Source organism: Caretta caretta, chromosome 1 (assembly GCF_965140235.1).
Source record: "Caretta caretta isolate rCarCar2 chromosome 1, rCarCar1.hap1, whole genome shotgun sequence".
Lineage (NCBI taxonomy): Eukaryota > Metazoa > Chordata > Testudines > Cheloniidae > Caretta > Caretta caretta.
In genome coordinates, this window is record NC_134206.1 from 286,632,930 (window position 1) to 286,651,540 (window position 18,611).

The 18,611-nt window shown below is 40.6% G+C and overlaps 1 protein-coding gene across 3 annotated transcripts in view; it reads right to left on the minus strand.

Annotated features, from left to right (window-relative positions):
* Positions 1–583: 583 nt before the first annotated feature.
* Positions 584–18,611, minus strand: part of TBC1D15 (TBC1 domain family member 15) — a 91,461-nt gene continuing 73,433 nt past the window's right edge. For all 3 annotated transcript variants that reach the window (XM_048835756.2, XM_048835760.2, XM_048835755.2), the window contains 3 exons: positions 3,516–3,632; positions 2,776–2,862; positions 584–1,958 (listed from right to left, as the gene is read on the minus strand). In XM_048835756.2, the coding sequence (XP_048691713.1) occupies positions 1,740–1,958; positions 2,776–2,862; positions 3,516–3,632 (423 nt within the window). In that variant the 3' untranslated portion in view covers positions 584–1,739. The remainder of the gene's footprint in view (positions 1,959–2,775; positions 2,863–3,515; positions 3,633–18,611) is intronic.

Below are 18,611 nucleotides of genomic sequence, written 5' to 3' on the forward strand. Positions count from 1 at the left end.
AAGAATTACCCAAAGGGAACAAAGGTATCATGATGCTTCCAAGCAATTTCCTGTAAAACAGGAAATTAAAGACTGTGGAGATGCTGAGTTCTGAATCCTTGACTTTTGCTGAATGAGTTTTTTAGTTATTAACTGATGAGAGATAACACACTGATGATATTAAAAACAAAATCTGTACTGATTCAACTAACTCTTTGCCATGTTTGCTCACAACAGGTGTGAGAAGTTGAACCAGGTCTCCAGTCATTGCAATGATTTGCTTTATCGACTGAAGCCTTTTTGTGTCAATTTAAGTATTTGCTTTGGACAGTTCCAGCATCATTTATAATAGTAAGTTGTTCCAAAGTAGGAGGGGGAAATACCTTCTCTGCCTACTCACTATCAACAACCGCCTTGAGATGAACAATATATTCTGTTCTGGAGAAATCAGATTTTTCCATTGCCCTTCGTTACCCATTCAAAACAAAATTTAAGTGACTTGGAAACTGCTATTAGCTATGTCCCATCTTCTATCTGTTTTCTCATATCAACAACCATACAATTAAGTTTTTTCTCTAAATATGATTTAATTAAAAACACTAAATTGGTTTTGAGGTTTATTTTATAATATGTACAATAGTTGCAAAATAACAATGAATATATTGAATCAGTTTTGTTAAATACCACAAGACTTAAGAAGATCATACAGCATGGCATGGTATAAACTCACACGGCCTTTTTCATATACAAAAGAATGTTTTATTAAGATCATTGTGATTACTATTTTCCAATAGTTTTGTACCTGCTTTTAAATGCCCTAAGGAGTCGGACATAGAAACAGTTTAAGTAGGAGTTTACTGATCAGTTAATATACTACTAGCAAATTTAATAAACATTATTGGTAAAGATAAACTTTGCAAGAAATTAATTGTAAAATTACACCAGGCGTAGGACTGATCATGCCCACAAGAAATAGTTATTATTTAGAAAATAGTTTTCAAAAAGACCCCAGGTTGAAATTGTTGTGTATTAATTTGGTCAAACTGACTAATGAACAGTGAAGTTTATTCAAATATTGAAAATATGCCTATCCTTTTAGTATTCACAAATAATTGCTTATGTAGATAGTATATATATGTAAGTGAAGAGATGTTAAATGTAAAAAATATATTGTTTGTCCATTTTGGGTTACACATAATTCAGCATCTGGACATTAAAACGTCATAAGTCAAAACGTCCATTTCAAATCTACATTCAAACAGCAACAAATATTTTTGTAAACATTTGAGAAGGAAAAACCTCTGTTCATTTACAAAATGTTCCTCTTCTGGAAATCAGCATCTTTTCAGCATGGAAATGCTGTACAGGAGCTTCAGTTTGCCCATTTTGAATCTGATCAAAACCAAAGAATCACCAAAGCTTAGAATAATAAAAGTCAAAATTCAGCAGATGCATCATTTCCAAATCACCCACCTTGTAACTATTAGCCATTTCCAGTTCATCACCAAAAAAGAAATGCACTTTGCTACAAAAATAGTAAGGAATGTTATTGAAAACAAAAGGCTATTTCGGTAGAAGTATCTACAAAAATAGTTAGGTCAGGTCATGTTGTAAAGCTTTAATGCAAGAGCATTACAGTACAGAATTTCTTTCCAAAACCTTAAAGCTTAATCAAACACCAAATTTTAAACATCCACCTCTCAAGTGCTTGAAAAAAGAGCTGCAGTAAAGTGTCTCTTCAAGAATTTAACCAAGTGTAATTATGTAGGTGTCAATCTATGGGCAATATGTGTCACAGCCATATGTTGTGCGTTATCTTTTGTTCCGTTGGCAGCAGTTACAGGCATGGAGATATTTTGATATGTTGATGCAGAACGACTCATCATAGTAACACTTTCATCTTCTCCAGTGTCTGAATCTGGTGTTGTTACAGCACTGTTCTCCATCCCCAGGATCTCACAAACTGCTTGAGGCAATTCCTATGAGGAGGAAACATTTATCATTGTATTTTTTATTCTATTAAACAAATTAAATTGAAGAGTTAATTGAAACACATTAGCAAGCATATTATGCTTAATAACTTCTTGAAAGCACTTATAAGAATAAAAGTCTAATCTGTAGTGAAAATGTGTTTAAATATTAATTTTGCATAAGGGTTGCTTGTTTTCAAGAAAATTACCAGCTGCTATCTTTGCTCCCTGAAAAGATCTTTAAAGGTGATAGGGAACCTTTATGCCACAGTCTAAATTATATTAATGTAATTATTATCTGATTAACAATGCTATTCATCTTTGCTCTGAACCCAAAGTATAAGTCAAATCAAATCAAACCAACCATTATAAATTTCATAACACTGCCTCAAACTTTTTCTACCAATCTATCAATACTCAACTTTTCAGCACACAACAAAACTAAGTCTATGTGCTTTTAGTCCAGCAGGCAGCAGGGTAACTCAGACTCCCCTCTCACCCCTCCCCACACATCAAAAATCAACTCAACTGTATACCAGCTAATCTAACCTGAACGAAGTAAAAATAACCTATCCAAGAGCAAAACTCCAGCTTTTTTCACACAATAATACACTTTTGATAGTGAATGTACAACTCTTGCCTGGACAAGTATATGAGGCTTTTGTAAATATCTAATCAAAGGCTGACAGCATATTTCCATCACTTCCAAAAACTGAACTATTTCAAAAGGGACTATTTCAAAAGCTATACATGTATATGAATATAGACAACTATGTATTTTTTTACTATCTCAAATACTCATAGATATACTTTAAAATAACTTTACCTTGCAATTCATCATCTGGATAGAAATTGCTTCTGCTTTACAGAGTATATCTTCCACATCAATTTTCATAGACAGTTCATTTATATGCTAAAAATATATTCACAAAAAATAAGAATGGAAAACAGTAGACTAGAAAAAAATATGCTGTTGTATTAAAATAATAATATTCTCCTCTATTGTAAGTGCCATGATGGACATTAAGGGGTCAAACCTCCAAAATGCTCAAAACACTGCACATGCATTGATAAACAGGAGCTGAATGTGTTGAATATCTCAAAGCAATTGATCAGCATTTTATAGGATTCTTAAAATGAGTATGTATCAGTGTTTCTTACTCTAATGTAATATACAATAGCATATCACACCAGGCAACCATAATTCCCAGAGCTGAAGAGGTAATAAATAAGCGTATAGAAGATAAGGTAACAATGATTTAGATTTATGCAACTTCCTAGACGGTTTAAAAAGAGTAAGTGCTGAATATTCTATCTACTAGAGTGAAAGTATTATTGACACTTATTAACCCAACACTAGAGGTTTAACCTCTAAATATAGGTGAAAAATTACTGATCCATAATTACATTTGTTGGGTTGCCTTGCCCCTTAAAGAGTTCTGGAATGAAGTAACTGTAACTGCTCAGGAGACACACTGTACATCTATGTCTTTTTCAGCGTAGAACCAGAAAAGAATCCATTCAGAAAGTTAATTTACACTTAAAATTAAGAACCTCAGCAGATACCTTTAGTATTTCATTAAAACCATAATGCTTGTCCATTATTTGCTGCTTTTCAGATTCCAGGATAGCACAACAGATGAGAAGATGAAAATTCTGGCAAGGCAACTCTGTCCACATTACCTGTTAAAACGTTAAAACTGCTTTTTAAATTGGAAATGAGAATTTATGCCTTTCTTCTGAAGAGCAAGACAGACATTGAAGTATAACAACTTTTCACATTTAATAATAATATAGCTTCAGTATGCTTCCTAAGCCTAATGGTTTAATTAAACAACAAGCTCCTTTTTTAAACCAACTGAATATTACTATCACTGGCCGAAAAACAGTTAGTGATAAATAAGTCTAAGTAGTTACATGCACAGTCCATCAAGACCATAGGTCCGCTGAGGATGTCTACGATGGATACTCTCAAGCCCAATGTGCTTTTATGGTCTTACTGATGCCTGCTGGTTCTGTCCTAGTTCAGGAAAAAAAATCTCTTACGCAAACAAGAGGACAGGTAATTGTGTACAAAACATTTATGAATTCTAATTGTTTTACATGGCTTGACAGGTCTTGGTATAAAGCCTGGAGAATCCAGCGAATTGACAGAAACGCTTACTGTGCTTTCAAATCTTTACAAAAGGTTCTTATAAACCAAACTGCCCCTCCATCCTCACCCTACCACTCTATAACAAGCCTGTAGTCAAAGAGCATGTATGCAAACTAATGGCTTGCTGATTTGGGTCAAATACTGATCAAAGAAATCAATAGAAAAACCCTTCATTGCGTTCAATGGGACCAAGATTTAGCTCTTTGAACACAGTACACTTATAATTATGATGGCTCCATTTTAACATTAGGATTGGTGACTAAAAGGGTAGATTATAACAATTGTTTGACGGAAGGGGAAATCAAAAATGAAAGACCGAAACCTGAAAAATCTACTTGCAAGAGTAGTCCTTATTCAAGTAAGTAAAACCACCGAAGTTAATGGGACCTACTCCTTTAGCAAAGATTACAAACAAGAGTAAGAGTTCAAAGAATCAGGCTTTGTTTAGATATGACATGGGGGGGGGGCGTGAAGAGCGAGAACCTTATATAAAATAAGGTTCTGAAGTTGCTGCTTTCCACAAGGCCCGCACAAGTTTATCCCCCCCTCCACCCCCCACACACAGTCATCTTGCATTCTTAAATGAATATTCAATAAAAGAGGATATTTTCTAACTAGAAAACTCTTCACTGAACATCCTTCAGGGAATAGTATGGAAATGATTAATCAAACATCTTTTGTGCCAGGTATTTTCCCCCATATACATACAGGCACGATGGCAATCGACAATACAATCAGTAAGCAATATTCTTAACATATTTCAATGAAAGAGTGGCCTTCCTGACAGCATCTTATTGGATTTTTACTTTTACTAGTGAAACAAAGCATTTTACACTTCCAAGCATTGTACAAACATCAATCAATCAATCCTCAACACGCTTTTGTGGGAAAATTGAGGCAGAATGATTAAATGACTTGGCCCAGGTCACAGTGATTCAGCAGTAGATCCAAGATTACAAACACAGGAGTTCTTGATTCAGAGGTCCAAAATCAACCCACCAGACTATGCTATCCAAAGACAGCTTGGATTCTGGGTTTTTACACTGAGCTGTTCATGTTCTAGAAACACAACTTTTTTAAAAAAGGAAGCAAAAAAACTGAACACTACACTAACCATATGAAGATTACGACCTAAAAATCTAAAGCTGGAGGCTATACAATTACATATAATTCATTACTTATATTAAAGTACTGCTTTGCAATCCCAGCTCAGACCAATGTCACATTGTGGCTGTATGTCCAGTGGTGGATTTAGAGTTAGTGGGCCCCGTGTGCAGCTTCATTTTCGGCACCCCACCCCAGGGGACCCAGCCAAGAATAAGAACATTATATCTCCCCCGCCCATTTTTCATTCTTTTTTCCTTCATCCTCCTCCTATATTATAAGTAATGGGAAGTAAATGAAAATGAAGTGAGGTACCTTGATTGGGGCAGAGGGTTGGGGTGTAGGAGGCCGTGCAAGGGTTGGAGTCTGGGAGGGAGTTTGGGTGCTGGGTGCAGGCTCTGGGCTGGGGCAGGGGTGTGGGAGGGGTTGGGCTCTGGGAGGAAGTTTGGGAGCAGGCTGGAGCTGTGGAGTCGGCACCCAAGGCAGGGGCAACGTACAGAGACGCCCCCACCCAGAGGCGGCAGGGATATGCCGGCCGCTTCCGGGAACGACACAAAGAGAGGGAGGCAGAGCGGGCAGGGAACCACCTTAGCCCTGCTGCTGGCAAATCTCTGTGCGACCCTTGGGGGGAGGGAGGCAGCAGGCCCCTGTGCACTGCCCAGGGTGGGGGCAGCATGCAGAGTTGCCTCTCCCCAGCCAGGTGCACACAGAGAATGCCAGCAGCCGGCCCCTTCCGGGAGTGGCATGGAGCCACTGGCCAACGGCATGGAGGCTGCCTGCCTGCGCCTTGCTGTGCCACCGGCCGGGACTCAGGCAGGTTGTCAGATGAGATCTGTCCTGCATTTTGGGGGCTCCGTGCCATCGCACAGTCTGTTTCATGGTAAATCTGCTCCTGCGTATGTCTGCCGGAGCTGGGAATTACACCTCCCAAATGCTGTAACCTAAGTGACTTGCCTGATGTCACACAGCAAGTCTGGTAGAGCCAGGAATCTAAATCAGATCTCCTGAGTGAGTGCTTTAACTGCAAGACCATCCTTACTCTTAAATCAACTAATGATTAAGAGACCGTCAAGCAGAACTAGAAAACATTTAAAATTCCCAGAGCAGATAGCCAATTGTATAGGCTAAGCCCCACCATTCACACAGTAAGGGTAATGGCAAGAACTCAGCAAGAGTCACTGTTACTTTCTATGTTTACATTTACCTTTTTCAAATTTCCTGCCAAAATACTCTTTTGGTTTAGAGTAATACCATAATAAATATATGAAATGTCCTTTCCCCTTCACCTCCTTGCCCATGTTTCAACAAGTATCCAGCAGTTGTGTTCCACATTTCTTTATATTACTGTGGTATCTCATATAGTCCAAAAATATTTTTTTGCTGAATTACAGAAAAAACAAGTGATTTTTTTACTACAATAACTTAAGACGACTAGAGAAAAACACACATGAGTTTTGTGTCACTTTTTCCCAATCTACATGTAGAAAGTAAATGTTTTCATTTAGGTATGAGCAGCAGTACTTTCAGCAACAGTCAGGAGCCCAATTTTGTACAACTCTCAGAGCAAACAAAGGCAGCCTCAAAACTGTTCATCATGTTAAGAGTCAGCAGAACAAGCAAAGGATGTGATGTTCTGCTCCTCTGCTTCCAGCAAATGCTTCATTCTCTGGAGAGCAGAAATTCTGATTTCACCAAAGAACTCTGCAGCAATCCATTTATATTCCAATTTTCTCTCCATGTCTTTGGAGACCAATTATCCCATTTTCCTTCTTCATGCAGATTATGGGAACCCACTGGGCTCTAGGAATTGTAGGAGAGGGCAAGTTTACAGTCTGAGGCCTAAAAAAGATCACTTTTCCATGATCCTCTCCTGAGAAACTGTCAGTGGACAAAGGCCATGTCTACACTGCACACCTCTTGCAGTGGCATGTAGGGTATGTGTAGCTACACGCTGCAATGAAAAGCAGGTGTCAATGAAATCACAATTGACTCAGAGCTCTCAGATTTGAAGGTAACTATTTCCACCTCTCAGTAAAATAGGATCATACGTAGTTCTCTGAAGTCAGTTCTGACCATTCCTAACTCATGTTCCCATTTGGAGTGGGATCAACACTCAGTTTTCACCACCTCTGGAACTAGTAGCCAACCACTTCTAGTGACAGTGGTGTAGTTTTTTTTTTTTTTTTTTTTTACTAACTAGATGATTTGTCCTTCAAAGAAAATTCCCCTCAAGGAATGTGATTAAAATTCTAAGTTAATTGTTCTATTTCAGAGTCTAGGGCAATCAAAATAAATTCATCTTCTAGTTAACAGATAATGTTTACAATAATCACGCCGGGATTCAAGGGTATCAGCTGCATTCCTTCCTTCTGACTTTTTCTGGAGTTCTAGGTAGCAGCCTTGACAGCAAGAAGATTTCAGCTAGAGACATTACTTTTTACTACTATTTATTTATTCTTATTTAACAGCCTCATGTACCTCCGTGACCCCCTTTGAAAAGATTAGTACTGGGTGACCTCATCCTAAATTTATGCCCACCCAACAACCTGGGACCATAAGGTACAAGTTGATTTAATAGTATCTTCCTCACAGGGATATTAGCCATCCCCAGCTTATAGGAGGAGGACCGGAGAAGAGGCCCATCCGCTATTTAGGCAGTTTTGGAAGCTAAGGGAGGCCATTTTGGGTATAAGATTGCCGCTGCAGAGCTCTCTTCCCACAAACCACAGGAAAAAAGTGGTCCAAGTTCTCAAAGACAACACAACTACCACATATGTGTTTGCCTTGCCTCTGTCAGGAATTAGAACAATGATGCAGAAAAATGGAGGTTCCCTAAGTGGTTTCTGAATTTTATCAGAATATAATCATGTCTTCCAGTTAGTTTGTTTGGGATGTTTCTTTGTTTAATACACAAAGCAGCACAGCAATTCTGAGGTATGTTATGCAGAGCACCAAATCCTTTGCATCAAAAAGTATTATGCAAAAGCACCAAACCCTTCTGGAAATCATCCTAGTTCGAGGTTTTTGGCAAAAAGTCTAAGGTGAAGCAATTTTTGCCCCGAAATTATTTAAACAATTTAAGTTTTACATTTAAATCAGCACTAGAGACACATGATACTCATTCTGCCAGAATAGCAACCACTTCCAAGATTTCTCTCTGAAAATGTATTTATTATAGATATTTGTCAGATTGCCACTTGTCACTTTTACTCAATATTACTATTTCATAACTGGAGCCAAACTGAATGCTCATTTCAGTGAAGTAGTCCTCCAGTGTTTAATCAGCTAACCACTTTTCAAGTAGTATTTCTGAGGAATATTGCCACTTGTTCATCTCTTGTAGTGTAGATCTGCATAGGTAATTTCAGGTTGGGGAAAAATTACTTGCATATGGAATTCTCTGAACATATTTTCTTTGCACAACCACACTGACCCCCTTTCCTTCCCTACTTCTTCAGATTTGTACAACTAGTTTAGAAGAGGCAGGGAGGAACCAAAGGTGGTTATGGGATAGTACCTTTTATAACCATGTTGGAACATCTGAACTGTAGGACAGCATTTACATTACTTTAAAATAGTTCTGGGATAATAAAGCCTAGCAAATGACTCTTACAGTGGGAATGTGAAGAGGCAATATATTTTGAGAGCTCGGTACTGGCAAGTAACCCTTAATTGTTTGAATTTTTTTTATTATTATTATTACAAACAGATTAATATGTTATTTCCAGCAAGATTATCTCAAATCCCTAAAGTTCCACTTTAGCTAATATCTTGCAAGCTATATTATTTAAATGAGATGGGCATATAGTTACTACATTTATCTCCTCTCAGTCTCAAGTGTTATAAGTGCACTCTTGTGAGAAACAAGCAGTAAACCCTCTTGAAGGCTGTACTAAAAGTGTTTCCTAAATTTTCAAACATTTGAAGGAAAATAGAAGTTGAGACGTCATTTAACATGCCTGTCTTTCTACAGCTCAAATCAATTTAATACCAATTCCAGAGCTGCAACTGATTGACCTACATTATCTTTCTGGGAACTTAATTACCTTAGCAAATATATTTTTCAGAAAAAAAATCATTCAGTTGGCATTGGCAGGGTGACTGACTATTCTTTTCTGATACAGATTTTCATTTGAAGATATAAAATATTTCATTAACATTATCAATGGCTCTACTCAAACCTTTTTTCAACAGGTCATAGCATGTCCATTTTATTGTTATTTTGCTTGTTTTTTCTATAAATTAAAGTTTCCCTGCGTTTTCTCTCAATTCAAAAATTCATGCTTTACTACAAATAATGAAAACAGTTTAGATTTTCTTTCCTTACAGGCCTCAGGTCTAGTTTTCATCAGTTGTGTTAATAATTATTAATGAGGCAGAAACTTTAAGGAACCTAGGAGGGAAGCACTTAGAAGTCCTGAGGAAATTCCTCTACAGAACATCCAGGGCTGAAAAGAACCAGAAGGGAGCTCCATTATAAAATTCTACCACATCCCTTTTCGACAAACTCAAAAATAGAGTGAAGAATTCTTAGCTCCAGTCATCCCTGCCCAAGTATCAAAAAGAGGAACATTGCCCATGTTTTGCAAAACCTTGAAATGATGGCAACCTGGAAAAGACCTTGTTTGAAAGGCCAGGATTTTGTATTACTGGCACTGGGTGCCAATCTCTATAGCAAATATTTGCTTGGTGGTGTTCTCAATTATCCTATCACCAATGAGCCAAATCTCACAATAAGAGATGGGCAGATTTCCTTTAGCCTTCATGAGGCAAGACAGATGGCAGTTTGACTGGGCCAACCTAATATGCAACTTAGTTTTCCTGGTACACAGTGGATCTGACAAATAGCAGGAAGTTTTGATGCTTTCTGTAACGATGCTTTGCTTTTCAAGACTTTCTTATTAGTTGACATAGATGGCTAACGCTATGCTATTGATAAAGAGAGACTTAACTGACAAAGAACAGTTTGAGACTTCTCAGGGATAGCACAGGAGTAGCTTATCTATTACAGATCAAGTGCAGCAGCTGCCTCTGTGTCTTCTCTTCTTAGAACCATAGTTTAACCCTACACCTAAACCAAAAAAAAAAAAAAAAAAAAAAACACACCTGCACTTGAAGCATAAACAAGAGTACAACAAAAAAATAAAATCCAACAGAAGTCCAAAACCCTTTACCTCATGAGTGCAGGGCTCACCCCAGGTAGCTCAGGGACTCTCAGAAGTCTTTTGCCAAACAAAAACTTACCCCACTCTGAGGCTCTGTACACAACTCCCTGCCTCCTCCACAGACCTTTAAGAGGCTTATTCTGACACCTCGTCCAGGCAGTTCTTCCCTGTCTCCCTCTCAGCTAAAGACCCTACAGCAGGTCATGGCCAGTCATCAGTCACTGGAGAGCCCAGCACATTTTTGCTTGGCCACCTCACCACTCAGTGGTTTAGGACGACTTATTTTAAAGAAGCCAGCAGAATGACAAACTAGCTATGCTTCAAAGTTTCAAATACCTTAAGTATTGAGTAATGTCTACTTAAACTACATAAAAACATATTTATATTGCATTTATGGTTGCAATATCCATGTGATGAACACCACCACCATACAATATATCATGCACATTTTACCACATCAGCAACAGTCTGTCCAATAATCCCTCTCTAATGAGACTACTTGTAACATTCTAAACTTTTGAACAGCTTTACACAGCTGCCTTTCCTTCTTATGTGGAATTTCCCTGTGTAATTATACTGGTCTACAATAAAGAGCAATCCTATAAAACAACTACAAATTTATGGTTTGGTATTTGGCAAACTATCAATGGTAGAAATGGATGTTTTATAGCATTGAAGCACTGGGAATTCCCCCTTTCCAAAATAATTTGTCATTTATTTTTAGCCCTTATTGTGTGTGAGATAGACATTAAAATAATATTAAGATGATCTATAATAACTTTTTAGAATATACATTATTAGAGGCTTCTAAAATGAGTTAGCTATAATTTTCCTCCCCTTCGAAGACCTGGTATCTTGGTAGCCTGGGAGATCACAAACGATACAATATTTTATTGGCACTATTTTTTGTAAAGGTGGTTTGTTTGTTTTTTGAAGACTTTCTAGAGTTTTTCTGGAAAATAGGTGGCTTAAACCAAATACACACTTATATGGCGAGGTATAAAGGTTTTACTGCCACTGCATAATCTACTCATAGTATTCCAACTCATGAATAATAAAAGTCATTCCAAAATCATACTGACAGAACATTTCTATCTCAACTAACCATCATAAGAACATAAGAACGGCCATATTGGGTCAGACCAATGGTCCATCTAGCTCAGTATCCTGTTTTCTGACAGTGGCCAATGCCAGTTGTTTCAGAGTGAATGAACAGAACAAGAAAATTACTGAGTGATTCATCCCATCATCCACTCCCAGGTTCTGGCAGTCAGAGACTAGGGATACCCAGAGCATGGGGTTGCATTCTTGACCATCTAATAGCCACTAGTGGATCTAGTCTCCATGAATTTCTCTAATTCTTTTTCTAATTCAGTTAGTTTTGGCCTTCACAACATCCTCTAGCAACAAATTCCACAGGCTGACTGTGCATTGTGTGAAGTACTACTTGCTTTTGTTTGTTTTAAACTTGCTGCCTCTTAATTTCACTGGCTGACCACGAATTCTGCGTTATGTGAAGTAGTAAAAGACAGTTACCTTTTCTGTTACTGGTGTTCTTCAAGATGTGTTGCTCATGTCCCTTTCATATCAGGTGTGTGTGCTTGCCACATGCACCAGTGCCGGAACTTTTTCCCTCAGCAGTATCCATAGGGGACTGACTCTGACACTCTCTGGAGCGGTGCCCACATGGCGTGGTGTAAGGAACGCCCCTGGCTTCCCCAGTCCCTCCTCAGTTCCTTCTTGCCGGAAACTCCGACAGTGGGGAAGGAGGGCAGGTTGCGGAATGGACATGAGCAACACATCTTGAAGAACACCAGTTACGGAAAAGGTAAATGTCTTTTCTTCGAGTGCTTCCTATGTCCATTCCATATTAGGTGACTCCCAAGCAATACCCCTGCAGGTGGGGAGGAGTTAATGGACATGTAGATTACAACACAGCTCTGCCGAACTCAGCATCATCTGTGGCTTGCTGAGTGATGGCATAATGAGCGGTAAACGTGTGAACAGAGGACCACATTGCGGCTCTACAAATATCCTGGATAGCAATGTATGCCAGAAAGGCTACCAAAGACGTCTGCACTCTCATTGAGTGGGCTCTGACAATCGGCGGCAGTGGAACCCCCACCAGGTCCTAATGCACGAGGTGATCCAATTGGAAATCCTCTGCAAGGACACCGAGCGACCCTTCATCCTATCCGCTGTAGTGATGAAGAGTTGAGTCGATTACGGAAAGGCTTAGTACGTTCTAAGTAGAAAGCCAAGCCTCCCTGAACGTCCAGGGCATGAAGATGCCTCTCCTCACTGGTCTTGTGTGGTTTGGGACAGAACACTGGGAGGAAGATGTCCTGGTTCAGATGGAAGGTGGAGACCACCTTTGACCGGAAGGCTGGGTGGGGCCACAACTGAACCCTTATCTTTGTAGAAGACTGTGTATGGAGGTTCTGAAGTCAAGGCTTTACTTTCAGAGACTCGTCTTGCCAACGTCACCGCCACCAGGAACACGACCATCTACAAGAGGTGGGAAAGGGAGCAGGAACCCAGCTGCTCAAAGGGTGGGCCAGTGAGCCTAGAGAGGACCAAGTTAAGATCCCACTGTGGGACAGGGGCCCGTACCTGCGAGAAGAGTCTCTCAAGCCCCTTCAGGAATCTGACTGTCATGTCATGAGAAAACACCATCTGTCCTTGGATCAGAAGGTGAAAAGCGGAGATGGCTGCGAGATGCACTTGAATGGAAGTGTGCGCCAGGCCCTGGTTCCTCAACTGGAGCAAGTAGTCCAGGACAGCCTGTATGGAGGAATGTAAGGGAGAGATGCCCCATTCAGACACCCAGCAGGAAAACCTCGTCCACTTGGCCAGGTAAATCAGTCTAGTTGAGGGCTTCCTACTTTCCAGGCGGACCTATTGGACTCCTTCCGAACAGGTCCGCTCCTCCAGGTTCAGCCACACAGACAGGTGGAGAGACCTGATAGGTTGGGGTGTAGGAGTTGACCGTGGTCCTGTGACAGTAGGTCCGGTCGGTTAGGCAGGGGCCAGGAAGGGGGCGCTGACAGGTTCATGAGCGTGCTGAACCAGTGCTGGTGAGGTCACGTTGGGGGTTCATGATGACCTGTGCCTTGTCTCGCATGATCTTTGCCAGGGCTCTGTTGATGAGTTGAATCAGAGGGAATGCATACATCAGGCTTCCTGAGCACGACAGGAGGAAAACATCGGAGAGGGAGCCCTTTCTCAGACCTTGCCAAGAACAAAACTGGTGGCATTTCCTGTTCTGTCTGGCAGCGAACAGATCCACTTGGAGAGTTCCCCATCTTTGGGGGATCATGCAGGCTACCTCTGGATGGAGCGACCACTAGTGGTCAGAGGAGAAGTCCCTGCTGAACTGGTCCGCCAGCGTATTCCTAATGCCAGGAAGGTGACAAGCTTCCAGGTGGATCTCGTGGCTGATGCAGAAGTCCCAGAGACAGAGTGCCTCCTGACAGAGAGCCGATGAGCGTGCTCCCCGTTGCCTGTTTATATAGAAGATTGAGGCTGTGTTGTCTGTCAGGACTCGTACCATCTTGCCCGACAGGTGGGGCAAGAAGACTCTGCACACCAGATGGACTGCTCGGAGCTCTCTGACATTTATGTGCAACCACATCCCCTGAGTCTAGAGGATGCCGGTATGTGCCCCCCCAGCAAAGGTCCAAGGCGGCCAACACCAACTTGATTGAGTGCTGAGGGTTGTCAAACAGAACCCCCTCCAGGACTGTCCTGCGGGCGGTCCACCATCACAGCAAGATAAGTATCACCTGGGAAATGGTAACGATCTTCTCCAGGGGGGTCTCGGGACTGGGAATAGACCATTGCCAGCCATTGCTGCAGGGGCTGCATCCGGAGCCTGGCATGGTGGACCACGTAAGGGCACGCTGCCATGTGACCCAGGAGACGCAGACAGACCCTGGCTGTAGTCAGAGGGAATGCGGAGACTTCTGTGATGAGGTTTGCCATTACATAGAACCTTTCCAGCAGCAGGAATGCCCTAGCACAGGTCAAGTTGAGGACTGCTCCGATTAACTCTATCCTCTGCATTGGCACGAACGTCAACTTTTTGTCATTTACCAGAAGGCCCAGAGAGTGGCACGCAGCTTGAAGCACCACAACATCCCTTTGGACTTGAGACCTGGAGCTGCCCTTGACAAGCCAGTTGTCGAGGTACGGGTAGATCTGGATACCCCGGCGCCTGAGGTAAACCGCTACTACTGACATGCACTTGGTAAACACTCTCGGTGCTGTTGCCAGGCCAAACAGGAGGACCGCAAACTGGTAGTGGTGGGGCCCCACTGTAAACAGGAGGAAGTATCTGTGTCCTTGAAAGATCGCTATGCGGAAGTATGCGTTTTTCAAGTCGAGGGTGGCATACCAGTCTCCAGGATCCACAGAGGGGATAATAGAAGCTGGGGAACCCATGCAGAACTTTAGCTTCTTTCGGTACTTGTTGAGGTCTTGCAAGTCCAGGATGGGCCACAGACTGCCCTTGGTCTTTGGGATTAAAAAGTACAGAGAATAGAACCCCCTGTTCCTGTACTCAAGAAGAATATCTTTTATTGCACCCAGCTGTAGCAACCCCTTTACCTCCTGCACGAGTTGACTTTCGTGAGAGGGGTCCCTGAAAAGGGATAGGGAAGACAGGTGGGACGGGGGCAAGGTGGATTTGATTTAAATCACTAGGCAGGAAGACTATTTAATCATGGATTTTTACATAAAAGTGTATTCTTGTTGGCTGTTACAACCTTATCTACTCAGAGATAGATGTAGGTTTCATTTTTAGAAGGTACACACTATACATTTTTAAAGTGATTTATTTTGAAAACTTTTCAGATTAGTTTTACAGCTATATTAGAAAATGAATGATTGTTTGGTTATTTCATTTACCAACGGTAACTGAAGCACGTATTTATGAAGTCATTGGGAGGTGAACTATCTCCAGTTTAACAAGTTAATCATTAATATTTGGTTTCAGAGTAGCAGCCGTGTTAGTCTGTATTCGCAAAAAGAAAAGGAGTACTAGTGGCACCTTAGAGACTAACCAATTTATTTGAGCATAAGCTTTCGTGAGCTACAGCTCACTTCATTGGATGCATTATTAATATTTGGAGGATTTTCTTGCCTGGCTGTATTAGGAGGAAAACATCACCAGACAGACATTTAAATTGTTTTATTTAAATAAAACAACAACGTTATGTACTCTTGATTTTTTTCTTCAACAGCAAACATAATATTTTAACAAAACAAGCATATGAATTTTTGAATTTAAACAGTTTTTTAAAATCAGGTTTGTTTTTGTTAAAATTGTTAATTAAAATAGTTAAATGAAATAATTAAAAAAAAACAAATTAAATTAAATGGACTATGTCAGCCAGCTCAAAGGTAACTGAAGCAAATATTTATGAAGTCATTGGGAGGTGATCTTCAATTCAGAAAGTTAATCATCAATATTTGGAGGATTTTCTTGCCATGCTGTATTAGGAGGAGAACATCACCAGACCTTGCATTTCTTTGTTGCACTGTTTGCATTTTGCACACATGCCTGTCTTAAGGAACTTCACTAAAATATTCCCAAACTGGGTCTCTTTTACGGCCTGCTGCCATTATAGGTTTTCACTTCTAGTGAGAGAATGGTATGGTAAATCTCAAATCAATGAAGGCTACACTCAGAAAGACCTCAAGACTTCTGGAATATGCTGCTCAAAGACGTTTCACTTTTGTTTCTACTGCCTGTCCCTCCCTTCTCACATTTATCTCCAGACTTCTTCTCCTTGTCCAGATCTAGTCCACCCCCAACAACCTTCTATTCATTGAACTTTTTAAAACATTGTACTTTTAGAGAAAGTTAAGGGATTGACAATGTGTACACAAATTTGCAGAGGGATAATAGGGTTGAGGTCTGTTATTTCTCACCTCTATATATTTAGATATTTATTTAAAAACATTTTTGCTGTTAGCAAGCATGTTATCTCTGAAGAGACAAATCCACAGTTTGAGAACTGCAAAAATAAGCATCTCGGATGGTATCTTCTAGACTGAGCACTGAGTCCCACTGCGTAGATTGAAAGATTAACCTAAATAATCTATACAGGAGCCCCCGGAATCCCATAAGATTGGGTCCCTAATCCATGAACTACTGGAAATCATTTACAAAACTTTTCTTAAACATTACATGAATATATTGTCTCATACTATAGAATTAGAATTTATAATCCCTATTCCATGGTGAGATATCTTTGAGCTATAATCAGGGCCGGCTCTATGTTTTTTGTCGCCCCAAGCTCCAAGAGCGCAACTGCCCAAGCAAAAAAGGATGGCCAGAATGCTGCATATGCTTGGTTTGATGGTGCCTAAAGCTGGTCCTGGCTATAATGTATCTTAATTAAAAATATCTTCAGATCGGTTTTTTTGATAAAATGCTTTTTGAGGAAAAAATACGATTTTTATTTATTTATTTTATTTTTTTTAAAAAAAACATTGATTTTTATCCACCCTGGAAAGGGCGGGTAAAAAGGAACTATAGGGTATAACCCTGTTCCACTGTGCTGAGAACCCAGTGGTCCGAGGTTACAGCCTTCCGACGGGGAAGAAGAGGGAAAGGCGGTTGGAGAACATTGGGAAAAATGGATCTGGGGAATAGTATGGTAGGTCGCCCTCGGGCGTACCCTCAAAATGACCATTTGGCCCTCTGCTTATTCTAGGTCGAGCCCAACTGAGAAGAGGGTGGAGGTGGGTGGCTCAGACGGTGCTTGTAGCCCTTGGCTTGTTTATGGGACTGGTCCTGCCGAGTCTGGTTCCCCTGGCCCTAAGGCTACTGCGGTTTCAACTGCTTATGCGCCGGGGCTGGGACATAGAGACCCAGGGTCTTCAGAGTGGTGCAGGAGTCCTTGAGGCAATGCAATTTTCTGTCTGTTTGCTCTGCAAATAGGGCCCAGCCGTCGAAGTGCAGGTCCTGCATAGACGCCTGGGCCTCGGTGGACAGCCCAGAGAGAAGCAGCCAAGAGACTCACCACATGGAGATAGCGGAAGCCATAGTGTAAGCAGCAGCAATGTCTGACACCACCTGGAGGGCTGCCCTGGCTGCGGTCATGCCCTCATCGAGGATCCCTCGGAACTCCTTCCTGGAAGCCTCAGAGAGCAATTCTTCCAACTTGTTAAGTTTTGTTACTTTTATATATATATATATATATATATATATATATATAGCACTTTTATCCCAAGTGCTTTACAACAGTTAGCAAATGGTACAAACAACATTTGGAAAGATCATTAAGTGGTTCGATGAGACCCTCAGCAATTTTCAAGTGGTCTGCGAAAAAAAAAGTTTAAGAACCACTGGTATAAACTAATTTAATTCCTCTCATTTTGTATGTATAATTGGGATTATGTTTTCTATTGTGTATTAATTTGCATTTATCAACACTGAATTTCATCTGCTATTTTGTTGTCCAGTAACCCAGTTTTGTGAGATCCCTTTGTAACTCTTCACAGTCTGCTTTGTGCTTAACTATCTTGAGTAATTTTGTATCTGCAAATTTTGCCACCTCACTGTTTACCCCTTTTACCAGATCATTTATGAATATGTTGAACAGCACTGTCCCAGTACAGATCCCCGGGGGACACTGGTATTTACCTCTCTTCATTCTGAAAACTGACCATTTATTCTTTCTTCCTACAGCATATGAAGCTCTTGATTCATGAACTAATGTCCTACACCCAGCATTTCTAAGATATAATATACTATGCTCAAAACATAAATCGAACTACTTTCACATTTTATCAGAATTTTCTACACATCCTAAACTGATAACATTTAATTTGTATCAAACAAAGAGAAAAGGAGTACTTGTAGCACCTTAGAGACTAACCAATTTATTTGAGCATGAGCTTTCGTGAGCTACAGCTCACTTCATCAGATGTATACCATGGAAACTGCAGCAGACTTTATATACACACAGAGATCATGAAACAATACCTCCTCCCACCCCACTGTCCTGCTGGTAATAGCTTATCTAAAGTGATCAACAGGTGGGCCATTTCCAGCACAAATCCAGGTTTTCTCACCCTCCACCCCCCCACACAAATTCACTCGTTTTCTCACCCTCCACCCCCCCACACAAATTCACTCTTTTCTCACCCTCCACCCCCCCACACAAATTCACTCTTTTCTCACCCTCCACCCCCCCACACAAATTCACTCTTTTTCTCACCCTGCAA